General features: G+C 32.8%; 1 protein-coding gene across 2 annotated transcripts in view; it reads right to left on the bottom strand.

Annotated features, from left to right (window-relative positions):
- Positions 1–22,215, bottom strand: part of LOC118201747 (damage-control phosphatase 1-like) — a 31,636-nt gene extending 9,421 nt beyond the window's left edge. Inside the window, exons 1-4 of one of the 2 annotated variants that reach the window (XM_085812597.1) lie at positions 21,980–22,215; positions 18,204–18,309; positions 9,170–9,405; positions 1,281–1,449 (exon numbers count right to left, since the gene is read on the bottom strand). In XM_085812597.1, coding sequence (XP_085668723.1) covers positions 1,281–1,449; positions 9,170–9,405; positions 18,204–18,309; positions 21,980–22,050 — 582 coding nt within the window. In that variant the 5' untranslated portion in view covers positions 22,051–22,215. The remainder of the gene's footprint in view (positions 1–1,280; positions 1,450–9,169; positions 9,406–18,203; positions 18,310–21,979) is intronic. The other variant, XM_085812598.1, reaches the window with a different exon arrangement.
- Positions 22,216–22,468: the final 253 nt, after the last annotated feature.

Below are 22,468 nucleotides of genomic sequence, written 5' to 3'. Positions count from 1 at the left end.
TGTATGACACTAAGAAGTAAGTACGACTAAAAAGTAAGTACTAATGTATGACACTGTAACATTCATATGACACTAAGAAGGTTTGATACCGAAAGTTCAAAAACAAGGACTATGACATTCAAGAAGCAAAGCACTCAGGCCAGCCTGTGAGAACTGGTAGAAGATCAGTATGCACCCTACTCGAGAGCTTACTAAGGAGTTAAGACATTACTGCCATATCCATTAGTCACGCTATGCATCACACAAACTTGACATACAAATTCAATTGCTGGGTGCTGCATGAACTGACTCATGCAGATAAGGACAAAACGTGTTTGGGCCTGCACTAATTTCCTCGAATATCAATGGAAGGACAAAATTCTGGACCGGATCATCACTTGTGATGAAAAGTGGATTTACTTCAACAACACAGGGGGATTTACTTCAACATATAAAAGGGGGTTGATCTACGCCTGTTGAGCCCGTCAGCAGCGTCACAAAGGAAAAACATTGAACTCGAGTTCTGGCATAGAAAGGTAATGTTCCATCAAGATAATGTAAGACCAAATGTGTCTGCATTCACAGGCTGGACTCTGCGGACACGAATGGGATCTTTTGCCACGCCCACCATATAGCCCCAACATCGCTTTTTTCACACCTGCAGCTACATCTTTCTAGTGTTATCTTCCATTCCGCATAGGACATCCCAAATGAGGTTGATCTGTTTTGTACTCAGAGATGTGAAGCTAAAAGCTTTTATAAACTACCAAAATGTTGGCAAAAAATCATAGATTTGGGTGGCATATACTACCTACACTAAAGATACTACCTTCATGATCTTTTTTTCTAAATTTATCAAGGATGTTTTTTGGTTACTTTCGTTACAACCAGATATTTGTCCAGATGAGGTAACTTGTCCCAGGATAAAATGGCATGCATCCGATGTGCCCTTGGGCAAGTGGTGTGCTCTGAGTGATCACTTTAAGAGATAAAGTAATTTTTTATCTTGTACCAGTTTTTATGGTAACAATTTAAAATGTCACTAGTAAATTTTTTTTTTAAAATCAAATTTATCACAAAGTTACAATTGAATCATTTGTCACTTACTGTTTTCTAGTCATCTTCTTTATTTACCTTTCTAGCATTAAACCACTGATATTTTACTGCATAAGTTATAACATAATGCTATACCTTTTACGAAATAAAGAAAAATTTTAATATTAATTTTTAGTTAATTTTCAATATGCCACAAAAAAGGTATAGAGAAAAGAAAAATTAAAAATAGAAATAAATGGTCCTACCTGCAAGAACATTCTAAAGGAGTTATAAATATCTTCTTTTGAATCTCTGTTTTGAAACTTCAACAAAATGTCATTCAAAGCAGATAACAAATATACTACAGAATCCATTGCAGATAAAAATGATTCATTCTTCTGCTTTCGAAAGGGATCATATTCTTTCAATGCAGAACTAAAATATAAACATATTTTTAAAGCCAATGTCCTTTATTAACACATTTTAAAAATATATTAAAAGAAACATATACATATCAACAATGCCTTTAATGCAAAGTATTTTTAATGAACTGATTTTAATTTATATGTAGTATCTTTTAATTATTTATTTATTTTTTAGATGGCGAAGAAATAGAAGAATCTTGGATATTTGGTTTAACACGTTGAATTGATAATATCTAGATCAATTATCATGAGCAACAAATGGCCTTCTATAAGGGACTGGGCCAAATACAATATGGTTGGCAAAATAGAAACCACTGAAAGAGTTTTGAAGCTAAAGATTCTATACAATATGTGGAGGACTGCATTGCAAATTCTTCTATGTACCTCACAGAAGCATGGTAGAAATCCATTAATTCAACAATTAAAAAAAATAAAGAAAAGAAACAATAGAAAGGAAAAATTCCTATTCAGATTAGGATACATTGTATATTACAACAATACTCTTTTTTCTTTTGCTTTAGCAAAATAGAATCAGGAATACAGTCAGGTACAACTTCATTGATTTCAAAATTTTGTTTTAAGATTTTACCTTAAATGGTAATAAAAATATTTTTCCCATCTTTTGCTTCTGAGACTTTTCTCAAATGTTACTTATTAATCAAGAAATACATTTTCCTATTCAAGGCTTACAAATGGTTACACTAGTACAAAAAACTCAGCATATTCTTATCAAATACTTCCACAGCAGTGGATATTTGGTTGATTGTGCAGACAGACTGACAAACATTTTATTATAAGAATTGTAGGTAGAAGTGTGGCTCGGAATTCCACACTGACAATTGGTGCAACAATGGCAAGATTTTTGCCATCTTTTCTGATCAACAAAATAATGTGCAAGTATCAAAAAGTTAGATTTCATATTTTTTTTATGTAATTGAGATTTAAAATTATCAGAAACATGAATACTTGTGTAATTTAAAACATTTTTATAATTTGAGGTATATGTCTACAGCCAATACATAAAATAAAGGCCAGGTAAGAACTTTTCAGGACATGGTCTATATTTAGTTAAAAAAACCCTCAAAACTTAAATTAGCAATAAATGAATTATTGAAAGGCTTATTTAAGTAACTTGTAAGAATTTCACTTTTTTAAGCCAATATTATCATTTTATGATGGATGAGATTTTTTACGCTACAATTAAATTGATTATTTCACTCAGATTTAAAATAAAATTCATATTCCATTCATAAGTACTTTTAATTGTAGGAATAGTGAATAATGCAGTGATGTGAAAAGATGTCAAAATGAATACAGCTACTTGGCATATGATTTTCCAAGGAAATGTATACTGGCTCTTAACAGTTAATTATTCCAGAAAGAATTTTAATTTTGTAATTCCTGAAATAGTACGAGTCATTACAAATATTAACAAGAACCAAATGTAACTTTACATTTTGCATCCTTAAATGCACAATATTTTCTAATTAACAGAAAAAATGAAATTTGTTTGACAGATTAATCAACTAAATTGGATAGGTGAAACACCACATCAATATTCTAATGCAGTGATAAGTTACAGGCTCAACATTTTAACTTTGCTTTTGCTTAGCAAATTCAAAGACAGCAAAATCCTTCCTGGATGTCAGAAAAAACAAATATACACGACTTATTACAGTCATTAAAAATGTTTTGAATTAAAACTCAAAAATAAAATAATTCTGCATTAAATTATCATAGTAAATTTGTTCTGTATTGTCTAATGCAGCAGTCAGAACAGCACATATTTTTATTTTAAAATGTGTTTCTGTAATTTATGGAAAAAAGAAAATTGAATTCATTAAAGGAATTAAAAACTGAAAAAATTTACTTCTGAAGTTTTCACAATTAAAAAAGCAATTTACAATTACCAAATTTGATAAAGCATGCAATAATTTCAGTATTTTACAAAAAAAAAAAAAAAAAAGTTCAACAATTCACTAATTGAAGATGGGCTGAAAAATTCTGCTACCTACAGTATCTCCAAAATTAAAGAAAGAACTATTATTAACAAAATTTCTGCCTTTCATAAAAATGGAAATTTCTCTTTTTGCTAAAAATGATAGATTTCCCAATCTTTACCTAAATTTCATAAAAATCCTGTCAAATTTAGTCAATACCTTAGAAACTTAAGTAGATTGATGATATTTTTATTTTTACCAATCTACTTAAAACTATTTGTAATAGTTTTTGATAAAAATAAAACTGAGAAAAACTACTGCTGGATTATTTACAACTTGCAAATTATAGTAAAAGGTTAAAGATCTTCAACTTTACAATATTAACTGCTATAACTTTGAAAATCTCTACATGTCTCTACCACTCAAAGAAATATACGAAAGTCTTCTGGAGCTGACATTTTTTCCTGAAATACTTACTATTCTGTATTTGCAAAAATGAAGGGAATTTCTACATTTCTAACTATGTCAAACATTCAAAATTTCCTTACTTGCAAACAAATGGTATTCCAATGCGAAGTTCCTATTCAACTCATCTTTGTAACTTAATTTTTCCTACAGAATTTCTTAAAAGTTTTCTGGTGATGATTTCAATAAATTTCAGCACACTTTCAAATAAATTGATGACGTTATTACTTTTAACAATTATAATCTCATAGAAAATTGCAACATCTACCCCGACTGGTTAAAACTTCATAAGACCAATAAAAATTAAAGACTATCTTGATCTTAGTATACATATAATCTTAAAGAAATTAGACCTTTTCATAAAAGAAGATAATTTTCATACTATTAAACTTATAAAATGTAACTCCAACATATCTAAAAAGTTGTAGCAAGTACAATTATTTACCACATTTTCAAAATTAAAAAAGTTTATACTGAAATAGACAAGAAGAAGAAATCTTAATTCTCACGAAAATTTTAAAAAAATAAAATTCTAATTAAGTTCATTAACTTCTTCTTCCCAGGATGGGCCCTTGCCTTCCTCAGAATCGAATTCCAAGCTCTCCTATCCCTGGCCATGGACATCCACTTGGTTATTTTTAAAATTCATAAGTCTTGTTTCCAAACAGTCGAACCACCTAAGTTTAGGTCTCCCTCTTTTTTGGATGCCAAATGGTCGGGCTGAGAAGATCTTTTTAGTTATTCGATTTTCATCCATTCTGCACAGGTGCCCTGCCCATTTAATTCTCTGAATCCTTATATATCTATTTCTTTAAAGGATTTATAAAGTTCAGCATTACTTCTTCTCCAGATATTATTACATTTTATGCCACCATAAATACTTCTCAAAATTTTTCTTTAAAAGACAGAAATGATATTTTTAGCTTTTTCTGTCATTGCCCAGGTTTCAGCAGAGTATGTAAGAATGTTTCTGATTAAGCTTTTGTAAATTAAAATCTTCGTTTTTCTGCTAGTGAAGTTAGACTTCAAGTATTTTTTCGAGATCGAAAAAACATCGGTTAGCATCTGTGACTACTACGGATCTCGGGCATTAAATCATTGAGAGTATTAATTTCTGATCCTAAATATTTAAATTTACTAACAGTTTCAAATTTTTAATTCCCAATTTCAAAATAGAGGCTGCTGTTATTCCCATATAGCATGTATTTAGTTTTATTTTGGTTGATTGCTAGATGCATTATGCTGGCTGCAGCCGCTAGAGATGTAAAAGCCTGTCTAAGTGACTTGGGAGTGCATGCGACTATGTCAATATTGTCAGCAAACTCAAAAACCTGAAGAGACTTGTTAAAGATAGTTCTATGAGTATTAATGTTGGAGTTTTTTATGATTTTTTGGAGGGCAAGGTTAAAAAGGCAGAAGGCCAGTGCATCACCCTGTCTGAGCCCATTTGAAACAACATAGGCTCAGAAAGCTTATTCTGGATTTTAACCCTATTTTTTGTCTGGGTAAGAGTAATGGTGACCAAATTTATAAGTTTTTCAGGTATTGCAAATTCTCTCATAGCTTCAATTAAATATTTTCTGTTTACTAAATTGTAGGCAGTCAATATCAACAAAAAGGTGGTGCTTTGCAATGCCATGTTCATTAGTTTTTTCCAAAATTTGAATGTCTACAACTAGCATTGGGAAATGAAAATCCATCTTGTGCTATTGTATTCAGATGGTATACAGAATTTCACAGAGGTTGCAACTCTCTTCAGGGTGAAGAACACACAGGAAGGCCATTGTCAGCAGTAATCCTGGATAATGTGTCGTCAGCAGTAATCTCGTATAATGTGTCTGGCCATACGGAAAATATTTATCGATGATAATCGCTGCATCTACCAAATAATACAGAAGGAACTTAACATTGGTTCCACTGCCATATATAAAATTATTCATGAAGAATTGCATATGAAAAAAACTAGTTTGCCTTTGGGTTCCTGATAATTTAACTGAGCACTAAAAAGAGGAGCATGTCAGAATCAGTGAAGAAACCCTTAAATTACTTAAACATAGTGGCCACCACATTATTTCTAAAATCATAACCGGTGATAAAACGTACATACTATTTTTGATGTTCTAACATGTCGAGGAAATAAAAATATGGATCTTTGAAGATAATCGCACACCCAGAATGGTGAAAATACAATGTGTCATGTCTTAAAAAAGTAATGTATGCAATTTTCTTCATAAGTATAGGACTGGTCAAAGGCATCAAGCTGGAAGAACAGAAAACAGTCACAGCTAATAATAAATAATAAAATGGAATAAATAATTCTGCAAAGAGGGTGGGTTGTATTCAATGCACTTGTGCATAAGAATGTTACTTTAGGGTTTTGATAAAAGGGTAACAGAATTTGCGGGTAAGAATGCCCTTCCGTCCGAAATGAATTCAAGGAATTAGAATCAGAGGTATCTCTTTCAAAGTCATTTAAATCCGTGATTTTAAAGTGAACATCGAAGGTTTTAGCAAATTGGATTTGCTTTAGCTGAAATACATCTATCTGGTGTTCCATTTAGTACTATATATCGCTCCTACCAAATGAAACACCACAGTGCTAGTTGCAAATGCAGAATCATGCAGTTTGCAGAAGAAAATGGAAATCGTGCTGCAGCAAGGTGTTGGTGAAAGATGGAATGGATGATAATTTATTTATGGATCAAAGTAATAATGATAGTGAAGATGAAACAGAATTAATGATTTGTAAATTTGTAAATTTTGATACCCTTTAGATCATAATTGCTCTTTAGTTCATAATTTTAATTGTAATTTTAATTTTGCATGCCATCTTACCAGATTTCAGTTGATGATCTATAATCCGGAAAAACCCTTAATCCAGAATCGCCAAAGTCACGACGAGTCCAGATTACATACTTTGTATTGTATATAATGTGAAATAAACTGTAAATAATACGTTTAAAATTCATCCCATATTCAATTCAGAACTAAACATATGTAAAAAACCAAAAGTACAGTAGTAAACTGCAAGGAAAAGGGGCAAAACATGCCAACACCAAAAATGAAATTTACATCTTTCACTGCATCATCATCGTCGATGAAATTTACATGATGGTAACATTTGTAAGCAACTGAAAGCAACCACGTTTGCAATTTTTCGGAACAAAAAGGACAGTTGCAATTGTTGTAAGAATTTATATATTACATACATAATTTTACAGTTAAAGCAGTGAGTGTTGATTTTTGTAAATGCTTCTAATGAAATGACTAAAATATATTGTGATCGAATTCATCATTGTGATCAAAAGTTAATCAATGTTGTTTACATTTTAATCAATTTTTTATTATTTTATAATTACTTTTAAATTATGACAATTCATTAATTATCAATAGATGTATATTTTTAATTACAAGTATTTTCAAGTTTTAAATGATGATGAATTAGCTTCCCATGCTACTTAGAATAACCTTATCATTTTGAGGCACACAAATAAATATTTAGGGTCATTGTGACTTATAATAATCTGACATCTAGTGGTGAATAAAAAAATAACTTGTCAGGCAAATGTTGTAAGCATTAATAAATGGTATGGGTTTTTGAAGTAACAGGCAAGTTATATTTTGTTTTGGATTTGAATTCTAGTGAATGCACTGACTGCATTTTCATTTCAGGGTTCTCCCAGATGTACAATAAATACTCGCCAGTTTCCCTTATAAAGTCCTCCACGAATGCATTTTTCATTAGGCACACACCCTTGTTTACCTTGTTACCATAAACAAACTGAATTATAGTTCCAAAAACAATTTTTAGAGTTTGAAGCAAATACAAAAGTAATTCATATTTCAAAATGCATTTAAGTCTGCACACAGGAATTTCTGCCTAATCCTGAATACAAAGTGATTCCTTTGCTGCATAATGGTATGCTAAAGAGGGAAAGGTTAGGAGAGATTAATAATTACCTTGTAATAGATAAATATTTTCACAGATAGATTGCCTCTATGAAAAGATACTTTTAAAGATGTGAGATCTTATCAGAAAAGACATATTACAATTAATTTTGATTAAAGGGAACATAAATTTTCAACTTCAAGGTTAATTAAATATCTCTCTATGTAGTTTGAAAAGAGCTTAAACAATAAATAAATGCTACAAGCAAGGGTTGGAGGTGGGACTATTCTTTTTCTATATTAAGTAACTATCTGCCTAATAATTTCATCTTTCCATCAATGATGCATTAAAACATCTACCTCAAATGTTACTGCCCTCCCAAACAAAAATGGAAGTACTGCTCATCTCTGATCTACAGCATAAACATCATAAAAAAAGAGGTACTTTTAAATTTTGCTGGCGCAAGCGATAAAGTCGCCAAAATTGGTACAACCAATGCCAAATGCAATATTCTCACTGCTAACCTTTTACGCCTCATTTTCAAAACAAGTTGCAGCCATTTCAATGGCATACAATTACATAGAACTTTTACCAGATAGTTCAATTTTATGCCCTAAGGCCATTCGTGGTAATTAAGTCAATTAGGATGCAATCACACCACTCACCCAAAGGCAAAAATCTAGAAAATTCATCAATTTTAATGAGAAAGCACTGCGGTTCTACATAATTTATCAGTAAGCTATTCATACGAATTGAAATAATTTTTGCATTTAAACTTGTATTCCAAATTAAGATTTAACTTGAAATTAATGTAGATAATTACTGAGAGAATTAGTTTTTTGTAGCATAGTTTAAGTGAGATCAGATTACTTGGGGTTCACATGATGTGAAACGGCGAATCAGGATGTTGTACCATGAAAGTATAGTAAATTCTTAAATTAATGTCTTTTTACAAAATTTTAAACAATATTAAAATGTTTATGCCTTCAAAATAAAAATAACTTAGAACTAACATATATCAGCATTTTTTATATGTATACTGTGTGTTGTCGCCAATAAAGCCTGCTTGGGGAGATTTGCGCCGGCGAAACGGAAAAGTACCAAAAAAGGGCAGCTTCTTAGAATTATAGTCAAATAAGTTTTTAAAAAGATTCACGAAAAATGCAGCACAACAGTACTATAGATCCAGGGTCGTAGCTAGGGTTTTCAGCATCCAGGGACAACTGAAGATTTCGCGCCCCCTACTGCTTGTCAAGGATGGAAAACATTTAATTCTAAAATGTCGTAACATCAGTTCGGCGCCCCTTGGATTCTGCACCCGGGGACAGATGCCCCTCTCTAGCTACGCCCCTGCATAGATCATAATATGATTTTTTAGTTATTTAATGTTTTCAAGCCTAATATACTGAAAGGTACTAAATCTATAACTAACATACCTAAGTTGAAATGCTTGTTTAATTCTTCGATAAAGATAACACTCAACGTATAGCCATGATGACACATACCATGCAGGAGTAAAACCATATAAAATCTTTTGTTTTTCTAAATAGTCATTCCAAAATTTAACATCAGGAAGATCATCTATAAGTGGTAGAATTGGTTTATTGGTTACCATTTCATTTTGAAGAGCAGATAATTTCCCAATAATTTCTTTTGCCTCTTCTTTAGCAACCTAAAAATACGTAAATTAAATTATTATAACATAATTTCAATGCATTGCATATAATATAAAATATTACTTAACATAACATTCTGCAGTAATACTTAAGAATTCCTTTGACATAAAAATTCAAGGGTGCCCAGTGATTTTGCCTGTTACATTTTTACTAGTTACTAATAACTATTCTTGCGTCTCTTCTTTCTTTCTTAATTATTAACACATATTAATATCATGCATGAATATTTGTTTTCTTTTGCAGAAATTTACAATTTATCAATAATCCAAAACAGAAGGAAGGGGAAAAAAAACATGTTGATTAACATTTTGTCAATTTTTCCTATAAATTACATTTGAATTGATATTTTAGTCAAACGATTTAAAATTTCACATTTTAAATTTATCTCACTCGCATTAACTTTATTCACTTAATAACATTTTTAAGCACAATCAACATATTCAAAACACTTATATTTGGAAATTAAGAAGTTCCCTTACGCAGAAGCAGAATAATTTAATTTCAATAATTGTTTTCCTTATCCAAAAGCAAACAAAAAAACCTTTACATACAGAGTGCATTTTTTATTATAAAAACTCAAATATAAGAAAGAGAAACGAAAATTTCCTTGAAACAATGTCACAAACACCTAGCGATTTTAGGTTTATTAGAAAATACAAATTAACGAGCTAAATTTTATCACGTATTTCCTGTCTTCTATTTCATTAAATTTGAGAATCTGTTTAAAAACAAAAAATGAACGAAGCTGACAAACAACATTTCGACTGAGCGAAAAATGTTAAGCTCAGCAGTCTGAAGAAACAATAAAGGTAATCAAACTGTTGACATTTCATTACAATTCACACGTTAAAATATTCTTACAGTTTTAGAAAATTTTAGTAGTTTTTATATATAGAATCAATTATATTGTACTCTGAAGAAACATTTATAAAGATAATTTAACCCATGAGAATAACTTCATTTTGGCATATCGGGACACATGTGTAGTATATTTGATCCCACCATCGATATAAACTTTTCTTTAATTATTAATGCCTGAAATATGTTTCCAGAATACATCTTTTTTTTTTTTTTTTTTTCATTCCATGTCTCAAATAATAGCCAAAAATATCAATACAAACTTAGGGACATGCAAGTTTAAATAAATCACAGCCATCTTCTTTGAACTGTAAGAAAAATAAAAAATTAACTTTTTTTAAAAATATAAAATAGTCCTTTAGCAGGATCAATAGAATTCATTGTTGAAATGAATGAATTCTATTGATCCTGCTATTCAGTTCACTTTTGAACTTGAGACTTGCAATTCTCTTCCGTTTCTCGACATTCTGGCCACACGTAACACATCCAACTTCAGTACTACAGTTTACCGTAAACCTTCATCGGTTTGCCTCCCACCACACTTTAAATCATGTCATCCGACTAAACAAAAGTTAGCTTCATTTTATTCCTATGTTTTCCGTGCTCTTCAAGTTTGCTCCTCCAAACTAGCCCTTGATGAAGAACTAAATTATTTAAAAGCAATAGCTATTGACAGGGGCTTTTCACCCAACATTATTAATCAAGCAGTTAAAAAATTCTCATCTCAACACACTAAAAGCCACTCTTATTTTAGGAGATTACAAAAATTCTGTTGTCATTCCCTTCTTTCCATCAATTAGCTATAAAGTTGCACATATTTTGCAGAAGTTTAACTTTCGGGTTGTTTATTCTCCCATCAATAAAATTCCAACTTCTATACTCAAGGACCCCATTCCGGATATGAATTCCTGGGGTATTTATAGGATTCCTTGCCAGTGTGGTTTAATTTACATTGGCCAAACTAGGAGAGCCTTAAAATTTCGCGTCAAGGAACATGAGGCATATGTTAGAAAAAAGGAAACACAGAAGTCTTCTGTTGCTCAACATTGTTGGTCCGAAAATCACACTTTCAATTTTTCTGCTGCCAAAATTATTCAAAAAACATCTTCCATTGGAGAACTGGATTTTCTAGAGGCATTTCACATTCATAAAAATCTTTCTGTTCTAGTTAACGATCCTAATTCCAATCCAAATTTGCCTTCGGCTTTTAGAGAAATTATGTTTTAGTTCTGGTTTCGCCAACAGATGGCGCCACTTGCTTATTCTTGTCCAGGCTTTCTTATCTTATCTAATCATTATTTCCTATCTTGTTCATTTGCGGTTTTGCAGCTGAAGATGATGGTTCGGTAAAATCATCAAAACTAGTCCTGTGAAAATTTTGTAGGTATAACGCTGATTTTTGCTGTTTGACTTCTGAATTAGTATTTATTCGGCGTGTTATTGTGTCTTAAATATTAAGCTCTCTCTCTCTCTCTCTTTTTTTTTTTTTTTTTTTTTTGTAAATTTTGATACCCTTTAGATCATAGCTGCTCTTTATTTCACAAATTACGGTTTCATATTTTCAATTTTATAATTTCTGCATGCCATCTTACCAGATTTAAATTGATGACCTATAATCCGGAAAAAACGATAATCCGGAATCGCCAAAGTCCCGACGAGTCCGGATTAAAGACTTTTGACTGTATTGAGAAAAATCTGTGTGAAGGTTTTTGTTTTTTCCTCACAAAATATTTCTTTTACTATAATTCATAAATAGAACAGCAGCTAAGGGTTGTAAAGATTGCCAAACAAATGCCTTCTGATAGCTCGCAAAGTTGCCTAAGTGTGGGTGATTTTTCTTGCAGGCGTATATAAAAAGAAAGGGCTCAGGTTATTTTCACAAATCAGTAACATACAAAATAACTCAATATATAATATGTGTATAAAAGACTTTTCTTTTGTATGTAAAATCGGTACTTATGTATTAACGGCACCGCAGCAGAAAGTTGCACCAATAAAGAGCAATCCTGTTATTCACACGAAGTTATCTTTTGGATTCCTTTTTGCCTTGTTTGCTGATTTTTGACGCCATTTTTTAGTGCTACGAAAATGCATCTTTGGGATTTGCCAAACACAGAAGAAGATAGAATTTTATTTTTTTCAGGAGCGAAATATTAAAAAAAAAAAAAAAAAAAAAAAAAAAAAAAAAAAAAAAAAAAAAAAGAAATGTACCAATTTGCATGATATGAAACTTTATTTTGGTAAACTTACAGTTTGGAAATGTGATTTAAGACAGTATGATCAGCAAGTGAGACTTGACAACTGGTTTGAAAGAAGCAGAATTCCATTTTGTTCAGCTTTGAGATACATATACTGCTGGTGTGAAGAGTTGACGTCGATTAAATTTTGTGAAAAGCAACTTGATTTATAGAATAAAACTGTTATAGATTGGAAATATTTCATGTGTGAATTATGTGTCTTGGATATGGAGAATAAACCAAACAAGAAGGTAGGTGAACCAGATTGCATTGTGAAAATTGATGAAAATTTGTTTACTAAGTGTAAAAATAATTGTGGTCGAGTATTACCCAAACAGTGGGTGTTTGGTGGTATATGTAGAGAAAAAAAAAGATTTGTTTGTTATCACTGTTTCTAATAGAACTGGCTCTATCCTTCTTAATAAAATTATTGAAAACATTGCAGATGGTAGCACAATTTATTCTGACAGTTGGAATGGTTACCAAACAAATAGTGTTGAGAATCGAGCATTTAATTAATATTATGTGCAGTTTCAGTGGCATGATTGTTTTAGTATGTTTTATGCATCTGGCATCACTTATTTTTGTCATTCTAAAATTTGTCATGTAAACAGTAAGACGTATGTAAGTTCTCTCTACTTTTTTTTGTTAATAAAATACAAAAATCAATTAGCCATCGCTCTGCACATTAATTTTATAACAGGTTATGGGTTTTAGCGACGTTTAACTGTGTAAATAAATTAACGATGGCTATGTTGACGTATTTAAATCACGGATTTTCTTTTGACATTCGTTTTCGATTTCAACACTTTCATCTGAACAGTAGACGCTACAGTGTACCAATAGCCTTTTATTTTTGCTGCATATTTCCTGTTTAATAACGACGTAATATGGAAGGTAAAAATTTTGTTCAGTGCACCAAATTGGAAGGTTTATCCAACTGGACTGATTGGAAATTTGAAATAAACTCTTTATTTGTGCTCAACGATTGTGCGGACATCTTTGATAATTTCCTTATCGAGCCTAAAGCTCCGGCAGAAAGCGCGAATGAAAAAACGATACGCGAGTACAACGGAGCCGCAAAAGCGTATGTGATCATTCGCACAAATGTATTACCGAATGTGTTAAATTTGATCCGTATGCATGGTAATTCTACACTAGCGATATGGAATGAGTTATTAAGTAACTCTGAGAAGGTGTCAAGCGTAAAATTGGACACTCTTCTGCAACAGTTTTTCACTTTTTGGATCGAGAAAGACGAAAGTGTAATGCAATCACTCGCATTTTTACATACACTGTGGGTAGATCTTCAACGTGAGCAAGAGTTGAGCGGCGAAGGAAAGTTGCCACAGAACCTGCTAGCATTGCGAATCTTATCTATTCTTCCTAATGAGGAATATATAGAGTTCAAATCACAGTAGGACTCAATGCCAAAGATGGAAAAGTCACCTGAAAAACTGTTCGAACAGATCAACATGCGGCTGCAGAGAAGAAATCAAGAGCTTAGAAACGAAAGTACAATAACATTTGTGGCAAATGCTAATTATAGTTCAAAACATGGTGGAAAGAAATGGAAGAAGGGTGGTAAAAAACCTCAAATGGTCAGCCAATCCCAACCCTTGACAACAAATAATGCCAAAACGATAAACAAACTTAGTAAGACCAGTGATAGCGTGAAAGGTTTCAATGGCATCTGTTTTTGTTGTAATAAACCCGGGCACATTGGTAAATTTTGCCCAGTTTTTCCTGACATGCCAACCACGATGAATAGCAAAACAGAGACCTTCTTTGCAAATACTCAATGTAGTGCGTTTGCTTGTCAAGAAGATGATTGTGGATGAAATGTGTGGCTTAAAGACGATGGAGCTACAGCACACATTACAAATTCAGCTGAGTATTTCAAGACGTACTGTCACTTTGACAAACAAGCAGAAGTCACAGTCGGTAACAAACAGATAATACCAGCATATGGCTGTGGGGACATTGACATGTGCGCGATGGTTGGAAACGTACAAAAATCTATTGAGCACCAGTACTGTATGCACCAGAAATTGGCAAAAATTTTTTATCAGCCTCAAAGGCAATGAAGCAAGGAATCTCGAACTTTGGTGATTCAGACGATAGGATTTGTCGTTTCTTTCGCAAGCAGACCCCAGATAATGTACTTTTAGAAGCCCCATGTTCATCAAATGGACTCTTTGAACTATGTGCAAAACCAGTCAAGCCACAAGGGGATTCTGCTGCTGCAGCCTACTGGCTTGACAACTCCTTTTCCTGAGATGGCAATGAAGACGACAACAAAATTGCCATTATCACTTTGGCATCGATGACTTGGGCATCAAGGAATACAATACGTGAAACAGTACTTGCGCCAAAATGGTATAGATTTTATCGATGATGGACTATTTTGTGAGCCATATGCGTATGGTAAACAAAGTCGACGAACATTTAAACCGAAACGATTCAAAACACAAAAGTCTGGTGAGATAATACATGCAGAATTACTCGAATCACCAGTCTTACCAAGAGGTGGAAAAAAGTACATGTTAGTGATTAAGGACGATTACTCTAAGTTTCAACATGTAGAATTTCTGAGACACAAAGATGAGGCTGTGGATAAAATCAAGCAGTTTCTTGTTCGGACCAACAAAGATGGTATAAATGTAAAAGAACTGGTCACAGACGGTGGTCGTGAGTTTGACAATGATAAATTGGTGAAACTGACTGATGATACAGGCATCAAGCTGTGAATCACTGTGCCATATACACCAGAACAAAACGGATTAGTGGAAAGGGAGAATCGTACAATAATGAATGCAGTTCGCACTATGATCAAGGATTCAGGCCTACTACAGTTCCTATGGGCAGAAGCAGCATCTACAGCTGTCTACATTCTCAATCGTACCAAGTAAGACTATAGGAAAATTTCCATTTGAGGAATGGTTTGGACGCAAGCCGGCAATTAACAGAATTTGAGTTTTTGGATCAGCTGCATTTGTACATGTACCAAATGTCAACAGAGGTAAATTAGATGACAAGGCTATAAAGGGCTATTTAGTTGGTTATTGTGATGACGATGGGTATCGCATTTTCATACCATCAAGGAATGATACAATAAAAAGTGCCAACATAGTTTTCAATGAACAGCAAATCGGCCCTACTTCCCAACTTTAAAAAATAGCATCTACCACTGGTCTATCAAGCAGTATGAAGTTTATTTTGGAAGATGCACACAATGATGCAGACACACAAGGGGCTGGTGATCTGTGCACTGATGAAGATGAATCAACACAGATGACCGTGCGTACATTGCGAGACCGTTCAACTATCCAACGGCCTGTCAGATTTAATGACTACGACGTGTATAACAGCATTCTGAAGTTGGAAGAGCCTAATACATATGATGAAGCAACAAACTCTCCTGAATATGCCAACTGGAAACGAGCCATTGACAAAGAAATGGCTTCGCATGGCAAACATGGAACATGGCAACTTGTTGAGCCACCTAACGGACATAAAATCCTCGACAGTCGATGGGTTTACAGAGTGAAGACAAATCCCGATGGCTCAATCGAGAGATTGAAGGCCCGGTTAGTAGCAAAAGGGTACACCCAGATGGTGAATATCGACTACAAAGACACATTTAGCCCGGTGTGTCGCTATGACACTATTCAAGCTCTAATTGCAATGGCAGCCAAGGAGAATCTCAACTTATATCAAACTGACATGGAGACAGCATTCCTTTACAGTGACCTAACTGAGGAGATCTACATGTATCAACCTGAAGGCTATAACGACGGAAGTAAGCATGTATGCAATGTGCTTCGACCTTTATAGGGCTTGAAACAATCTGGACGATGTTGGAATGCCAAGCTTACTGATGTGCTGAAGAAACATGGTATGATACAAAGTAAATCCGACAACTGCCTGTTCATACGAAATGATTATGGACATAAGATGATGATGGCATTGTCGCTGTTCAGGACAAAGCAGCATTCTTCACATTTATGGACGAGCTCAAGCAACATTTTAACATTTGAGTAACGATGTTAAATTGTTTCCTTGGTTTACAAATTGAACGTTTGAAAGACAGCTCATTCTTCCTGCACCAAGAGCCATTTACAAGAAAGATATTAGAACAATATGGAGATGCTAAGACATCACATCCCAGTAAAGAAGTCGAGTCTCAAGGTTGACTGTGGTCAGGCGAGTGACGATGGCATGATCAAAATGAAGGAGGCGAAGCCTCTCAACAGTCAAATTCCATACCGATCAGTAGTTGGCAGTTTGCTGTACTTGGCGATGGGGACCCGACCGGATATTGCTTACGCAGTGAGTTTGATGTCTCGAAAGCTGAACAATCCTACAGAAATTGATTGGGAAATCGTACAGACAACATTAGGGTACTTCGCAATACCATAGGACACGACATTGTGTACAATAATGAAGATGATAGAAGTTTGATGTTGTTTAGTGATGCAGATAACAACAGCTGCACAGAAACACGCAGGTCTTGAACAGGTGTTATTTCTTTCTCTGGTGGAGGTGCAATTACGTGGCGAAGCAAGCTACAGGAGGCCATATCCAATTTGACGACAGAGGCAGAGTTCATGGCAGCAGCTGATGCTACAAAAGACCTGATATGGTTGAAGAGCTTGTTCAATGAGATAGCTAATAATGTCTTATTGCCTATCCTACAAATTGATAATCAGAGTACTATTAAGTACATCAAAAATCCAATGTTCCACGCATGCACAAAGCACACTGACCAAAGGTACAAGTTTGTGCAAGATGAGTTCTCGAAGGGACGTTTTCAATTAGGCTATGTCAGAAGTAATGAACAATGAGCAGATATTCTGACGAAGGCGTTTCCAGCACCTCAGTTTCATTTCCAGAAGAAGTTGATTGGTGTAAGAACAGTCAAATAAGTAAAGGTTAATCTGTATGAACAATGACTATTTTCATGCTCGAAGGAGGCTGTTGGGAATCGAGCATTTAATTAATATTATATGTAGTTTCAGTGGCATCATTGTTTTATTATGTTTTATGCATCTGGCATCACTGTTATTTTTGTCATTCTAAAATTTGTCATGTAAACAGTAAGACGTACGCAAGTTCTCTCTACTTTTTTTTGTTAATTAAATACAAAATTTAATTAGCCATCTCTCTGCATGTTAATTTTATAACAAATAGAATTGAAAAAGAAGGAGTCTTAGATGCTAAAGTTAATCATAAATGCAATTTTAATGATCATTATACAGGAGTCCATACACAAACAGTTGAGAGAATGTGAGGCAGTGCTAAATGGAGGAACAAGAGACATAAGGGGACAGCAAGACATCATTCAGAATCTTATTTAGCAGAATTCGTATGGCGACAGCATCAGGTCAAAGAAAATATAGAGTGTTTTGAATCTATGTTAAACTCTATATCGGCCCATTTTCCACCAAAATCCAATTGACTACTCTGAATTTAAATAAAGTGTTTCAATTTATGATTTGTCGCAAAAATTTTAGCTGTAGATTGGTGGCACTTAAAAATCGCCAAATCTGCAGCTGCGGTGGTGTTAATATGGAAGTACTGTAAAAACTCACACTGCATAACCTGATTTTCGTAAAATATAAGTATATATTCAAAAAGAATTATTCAGATAATTTTAACAAAATCTAATACAGCTATAAAACATAACAGCTCCATACCTCTCCATATGTCATTTCAATAGAATGCTTATCTTGACACAAGGTATCCACAACTTTGACAAGAATAACAGGTAGTCTGTCTTTTATAGTTATATAAGCAAAGCTTCTGAAAAATACACAAAAATCTTTATTAAATTCTCACATATTAAAAATGGATATAAATTTACTTTTGTTGTATTATTATTTTTTATAGCTGAATAGCCTGGGTACTGTTCTGTTATTGCGACTGGACTCATTGCCAAATGTTTTGTTGAACTCACCAAGGTGTTGTTTATATGAAGTCACCAATTGCAGCGAAAGTAAGAAAATTGTAGCGAAAATGTATGCGCAAAAGCACCAAATCTAGCAACCGTGCCCATTTAACAGAGCGCTAAATTTAGTGTACGCGTTGATTTCAGATTGCGTAAGCTTATATAGTTCGATATTTCTTAAGATGCCATTGAAATACTAGTTTAATTTTTAAATCCTTTTTTGATATCCTATGGATTTAACGATTTGGGAATTGCCCATGACGAAAAGTCGGCAATAGAATTTTGGGTAAAGTGCAGAATCACCCACTGCTTGACGCGTTTTTAAGAATTGCACATACTCGGTATCCACGTGCACATCGACCTACTTTCACTTTAAAAAAAAATCGGCTGATCTTCAGAATATGGTAACTTGTAGTTTGGCGACATTTTGGAGGCAATAAATGTTACTACCTGGGACTTTGGTAATAATGTGAGCAGTACTCAGTTCCGATTACGCATTATTTTGTGTGAGGGAAATGAGAGATCATGGGATATGTCATGTGATATTAATGGACGAATTACGGTTCTTTAATCGGAAAAGGGAAATCGGGAAAAAATCTGGAAATTTTGTATTTGGCTTTATTCTGTGTTGTGTGAAACAGTGTTCATTAATTTTTGGATCCCATGGCTTTAACTAAAGTGAATTCGAAATGGGTATTTAGTGGGATTGAAAGGGGTAGTAATAAGTGTTTCTTTAAGGTTGTGCGAGATAGAAGTAAAGATGTTTTATTAAGTTATTTATTTTACCTGGTACCTTGCTGTGAACTATAAGTATGATTTTAAAGATCCTGAAACAGGCGCACGTACGCTTGCTTTTTATTTAGCGGAGGAAATAAGAAAAGTTTATCGGACACGTAATCAAGATTCTGAAGAAGATTAGGTAAGTTAGTATTTTTAATTATTTGAGGATATTATTTTTATGCATTGTTCTAAATGTAAGCTGGAAGTAAAGTAATTTGGTATTATTGGGAAAATTGTTATTAGCAATGAATTAGTTTAAAGTAATTAGGATTGTAAGCTAATTTTTATTAATTTAATGTATGTGCTTATTTATATTTTAAGTAGTGTTTTTGATGAAATTATAGTTATTTTGTGAATTTTATGTTTGTAGGAATTTGGTATACGTTTTAGTTGAAGTAAACGTGCATGGAAATAACTTAAATATTTGACACTAAGTATTTGTAATGCTTGCGGTATGAATTCGTTGGTGACGTTTATAATATAATAGATGATTTCGAGGTAAAAGTTTTTAAATATTTTATTTATTTTATATGTGGAAATGTTCATATTTGGAAAGGGTATATACTTTTTCGCGATCAGGTAATTTCATATATGATCTTTTTACCGGGTTTAAAGATTCAGAAAATTGTCATGTATTTTCGTGAAATTTTTCTAATTTATGAGAAAAAAGCAGTGTACATGGATATAGTGAAGAGTGTGCACAATGCCATTTTTGTGTAATTCTGGGCTTTTTTTTAAGTAAAAATAAGTCGACGTGTACATGGTTTATGTGTATGTGTTATTTTGAAAAACGCGTAAGGAGTACGGTATTGTGCACTTTTTCCCAATTTTGCAGTGAATATTTGTCATGATTAAGCAGTTTTGTTAGATAAAATTTCTAGCATAAGTGTAATTCGGCTAGTAGATTGTTGGAAGAAGTGTTCAGTAGATAAAAAGAAAAGAAACATGTTTTTAATTCGTGCAGACAAAATGGCGGCGGGAAAAAAAAATAGACGGTTGTTGTAGGAGAGTTGGTTGCCAAATTTTCGCCAAGTTACCATAATTTAAAGATCAACTAAAAAATCCTAGAATTGGACAAAAATGGCACTGCGCACACCCTTGACTTTATATATGTACACATCGACCTATTTTCACATAAAAAGTAAAAGAAAATTGACAAAATCCAATTGTTTTTACCCTTCTAAAAAGCGGCAAACAAATAAGTAAGCGATTCTGCACTTTACCGAGAATATTTCAAAAGAAAAGGCATCATTCATTATAGAAAACTACGTTTGAACGACCAACGAGATGAAATTAGGCTTTAGCGATAAGTCGGTAGCGAAATAGCGATGCAGGCATCCATTCAGTTATGTTTAGCAATTTTTATATAAATTATAATAATGATCTGAAATAGTTATTGACTCTTATGCTTCCATTCAGTCATGTTTAGCCTTTTTCATATAAATTACAATAATAAAAAAGTATTATATGAAATTAACCTAAAATAAAGTATTATATGAAATTAACCTAAAATAAAGTATTATATGAAATTAATCTAAATTAAAACATCAATCTTAAATAGTTATTTACTATTATACTTCCTTTCTTGCCGCAATTCTTTTTGGCAGCATTGGCATCAACGATAATTTGTCGATTTGGAAGCACTTCCGGAGAGAACCCGGTGAATGTAAACATTGCCAAATTTGGCGATAATAGTTAAAATCTGGTAACCCAACGGATTCAACCTATTCGCTTGTTGCAACCATTCATCTTGCGTCCATTTTGTTTCGTTATCACTGTTGTTCTTCGCATTTGCAGATTTCTATTATTCTTCTTTTATTTATTACTTTTTTTTCTTAATTTTTTAACAACGAATAGATAGAAATATTTTCGTAGATAGATCCCGGTTCTCGGTTCGGGATGAAAGGAAGAAAATAAAGCGGGAGGGGTGAATGCTAATTTGTAACACGGCTGTTCACGTTGTGTTCTTAATTATTAACAGCTGTACGCACGCAGAACCATGAGGTTTCGAAACGCTCAAATAATTCGTTTTCGTACTCCGCAAAAATGTGCATTTTAAATAATTAAGTAATGCTTTTATTTTTATTATTGTCAATTTCAGTACATTAATACTAATTTATATTTTTAAAATGAATTTTTATTTCCGTTATAATTGCTTATATATTGTCTTATGCTTAATATATTAATTTCTGTTAATAATTTAATATTTAATTTCTGTTAATAATTTAATAATTAATTTCTGTTTAAATTTAATACCAATTTATTTCCGTATATCACGTTTAACCTGTTAGTTTTACATCTACATGCTTATTATCTGTGAATTTTTACTACCATATGCTTAATATATTGTCTAGTCTGCTAACTAGAATTTAGATGCACTAAAAATCACGTTTACAAAGTATCACGTTTACGGCTCGCCTCATCGTCGATGAAACGCGAGCTTGGCGAGTAAAAATGGAACGGCGCCAACGGGTTCTCTGCGGATGAAAACCCGGCCCTCGAAACAGAATAGTACCTAATACTTTAGAAGTCCTCTTTGAGAAGATAGTTTAAATTATAATCAAAAGATGCACATTGTGGACCGCTAGGCATATATTAATAAAGTTTAATAACTATGATATTTTTAGTCACAGTGTTCAAAGAACTACACAAATTTATTTTCGATAAATGCTTTTCAAAAATTTATCTTGCCTATAGACTCGTATTTAAATATGAAAAGATTCAGTGTACAGAGCTCATACTCACCCTACGAACTTTCCTGAATAATGTATAGGAAGACCGTGCGAAACTTCCTTTACAGTGTTTTCAGCAGTCATTTTAAATGTTCATATTTCTTTTACTAACTTACGAACATTTCGAATTTAATAAAAAATGTATTAATTTTCTCTCTGTGAACCCTGGTTATTTATTAAGTCAGGAAATACTACAAAACTTCAGAATTTAGTTTCCCTCACGGATTCTCAATACGATCATTGCCACTTTATATGTTAATTTTCAGGAAAACATTCTTCGCCGCTTAAAAAATTATCAGCGAAGCTTCATAATCACTATGTTTTAATTTAAAATTTGAAAAGAAACTTTGTTAATTTTGGTTATGATACTTGTGTAAAATGAATTTTATCGTTTAACAATGGGGTGTAAAATACAACACTTATTATTTCTCTCTTCACTATATTGTTTCAAAATTTCATTTTAAAATTTCACAAAATTATACGTTATTATCATCATTATTAT

The sequence above is a fragment of the Stegodyphus dumicola genome, chromosome 3 (genome assembly GCF_044657685.1).
Source record: "Stegodyphus dumicola isolate Sdum_Otavi_A_Nest chromosome 3, ASM4465768v1".
In the NCBI taxonomy this organism is placed as follows: Eukaryota; Metazoa; Arthropoda; class Arachnida; order Araneae; family Eresidae; genus Stegodyphus; species Stegodyphus dumicola.
This window is presented reverse-complemented; position numbering and strand designations above follow the sequence as displayed.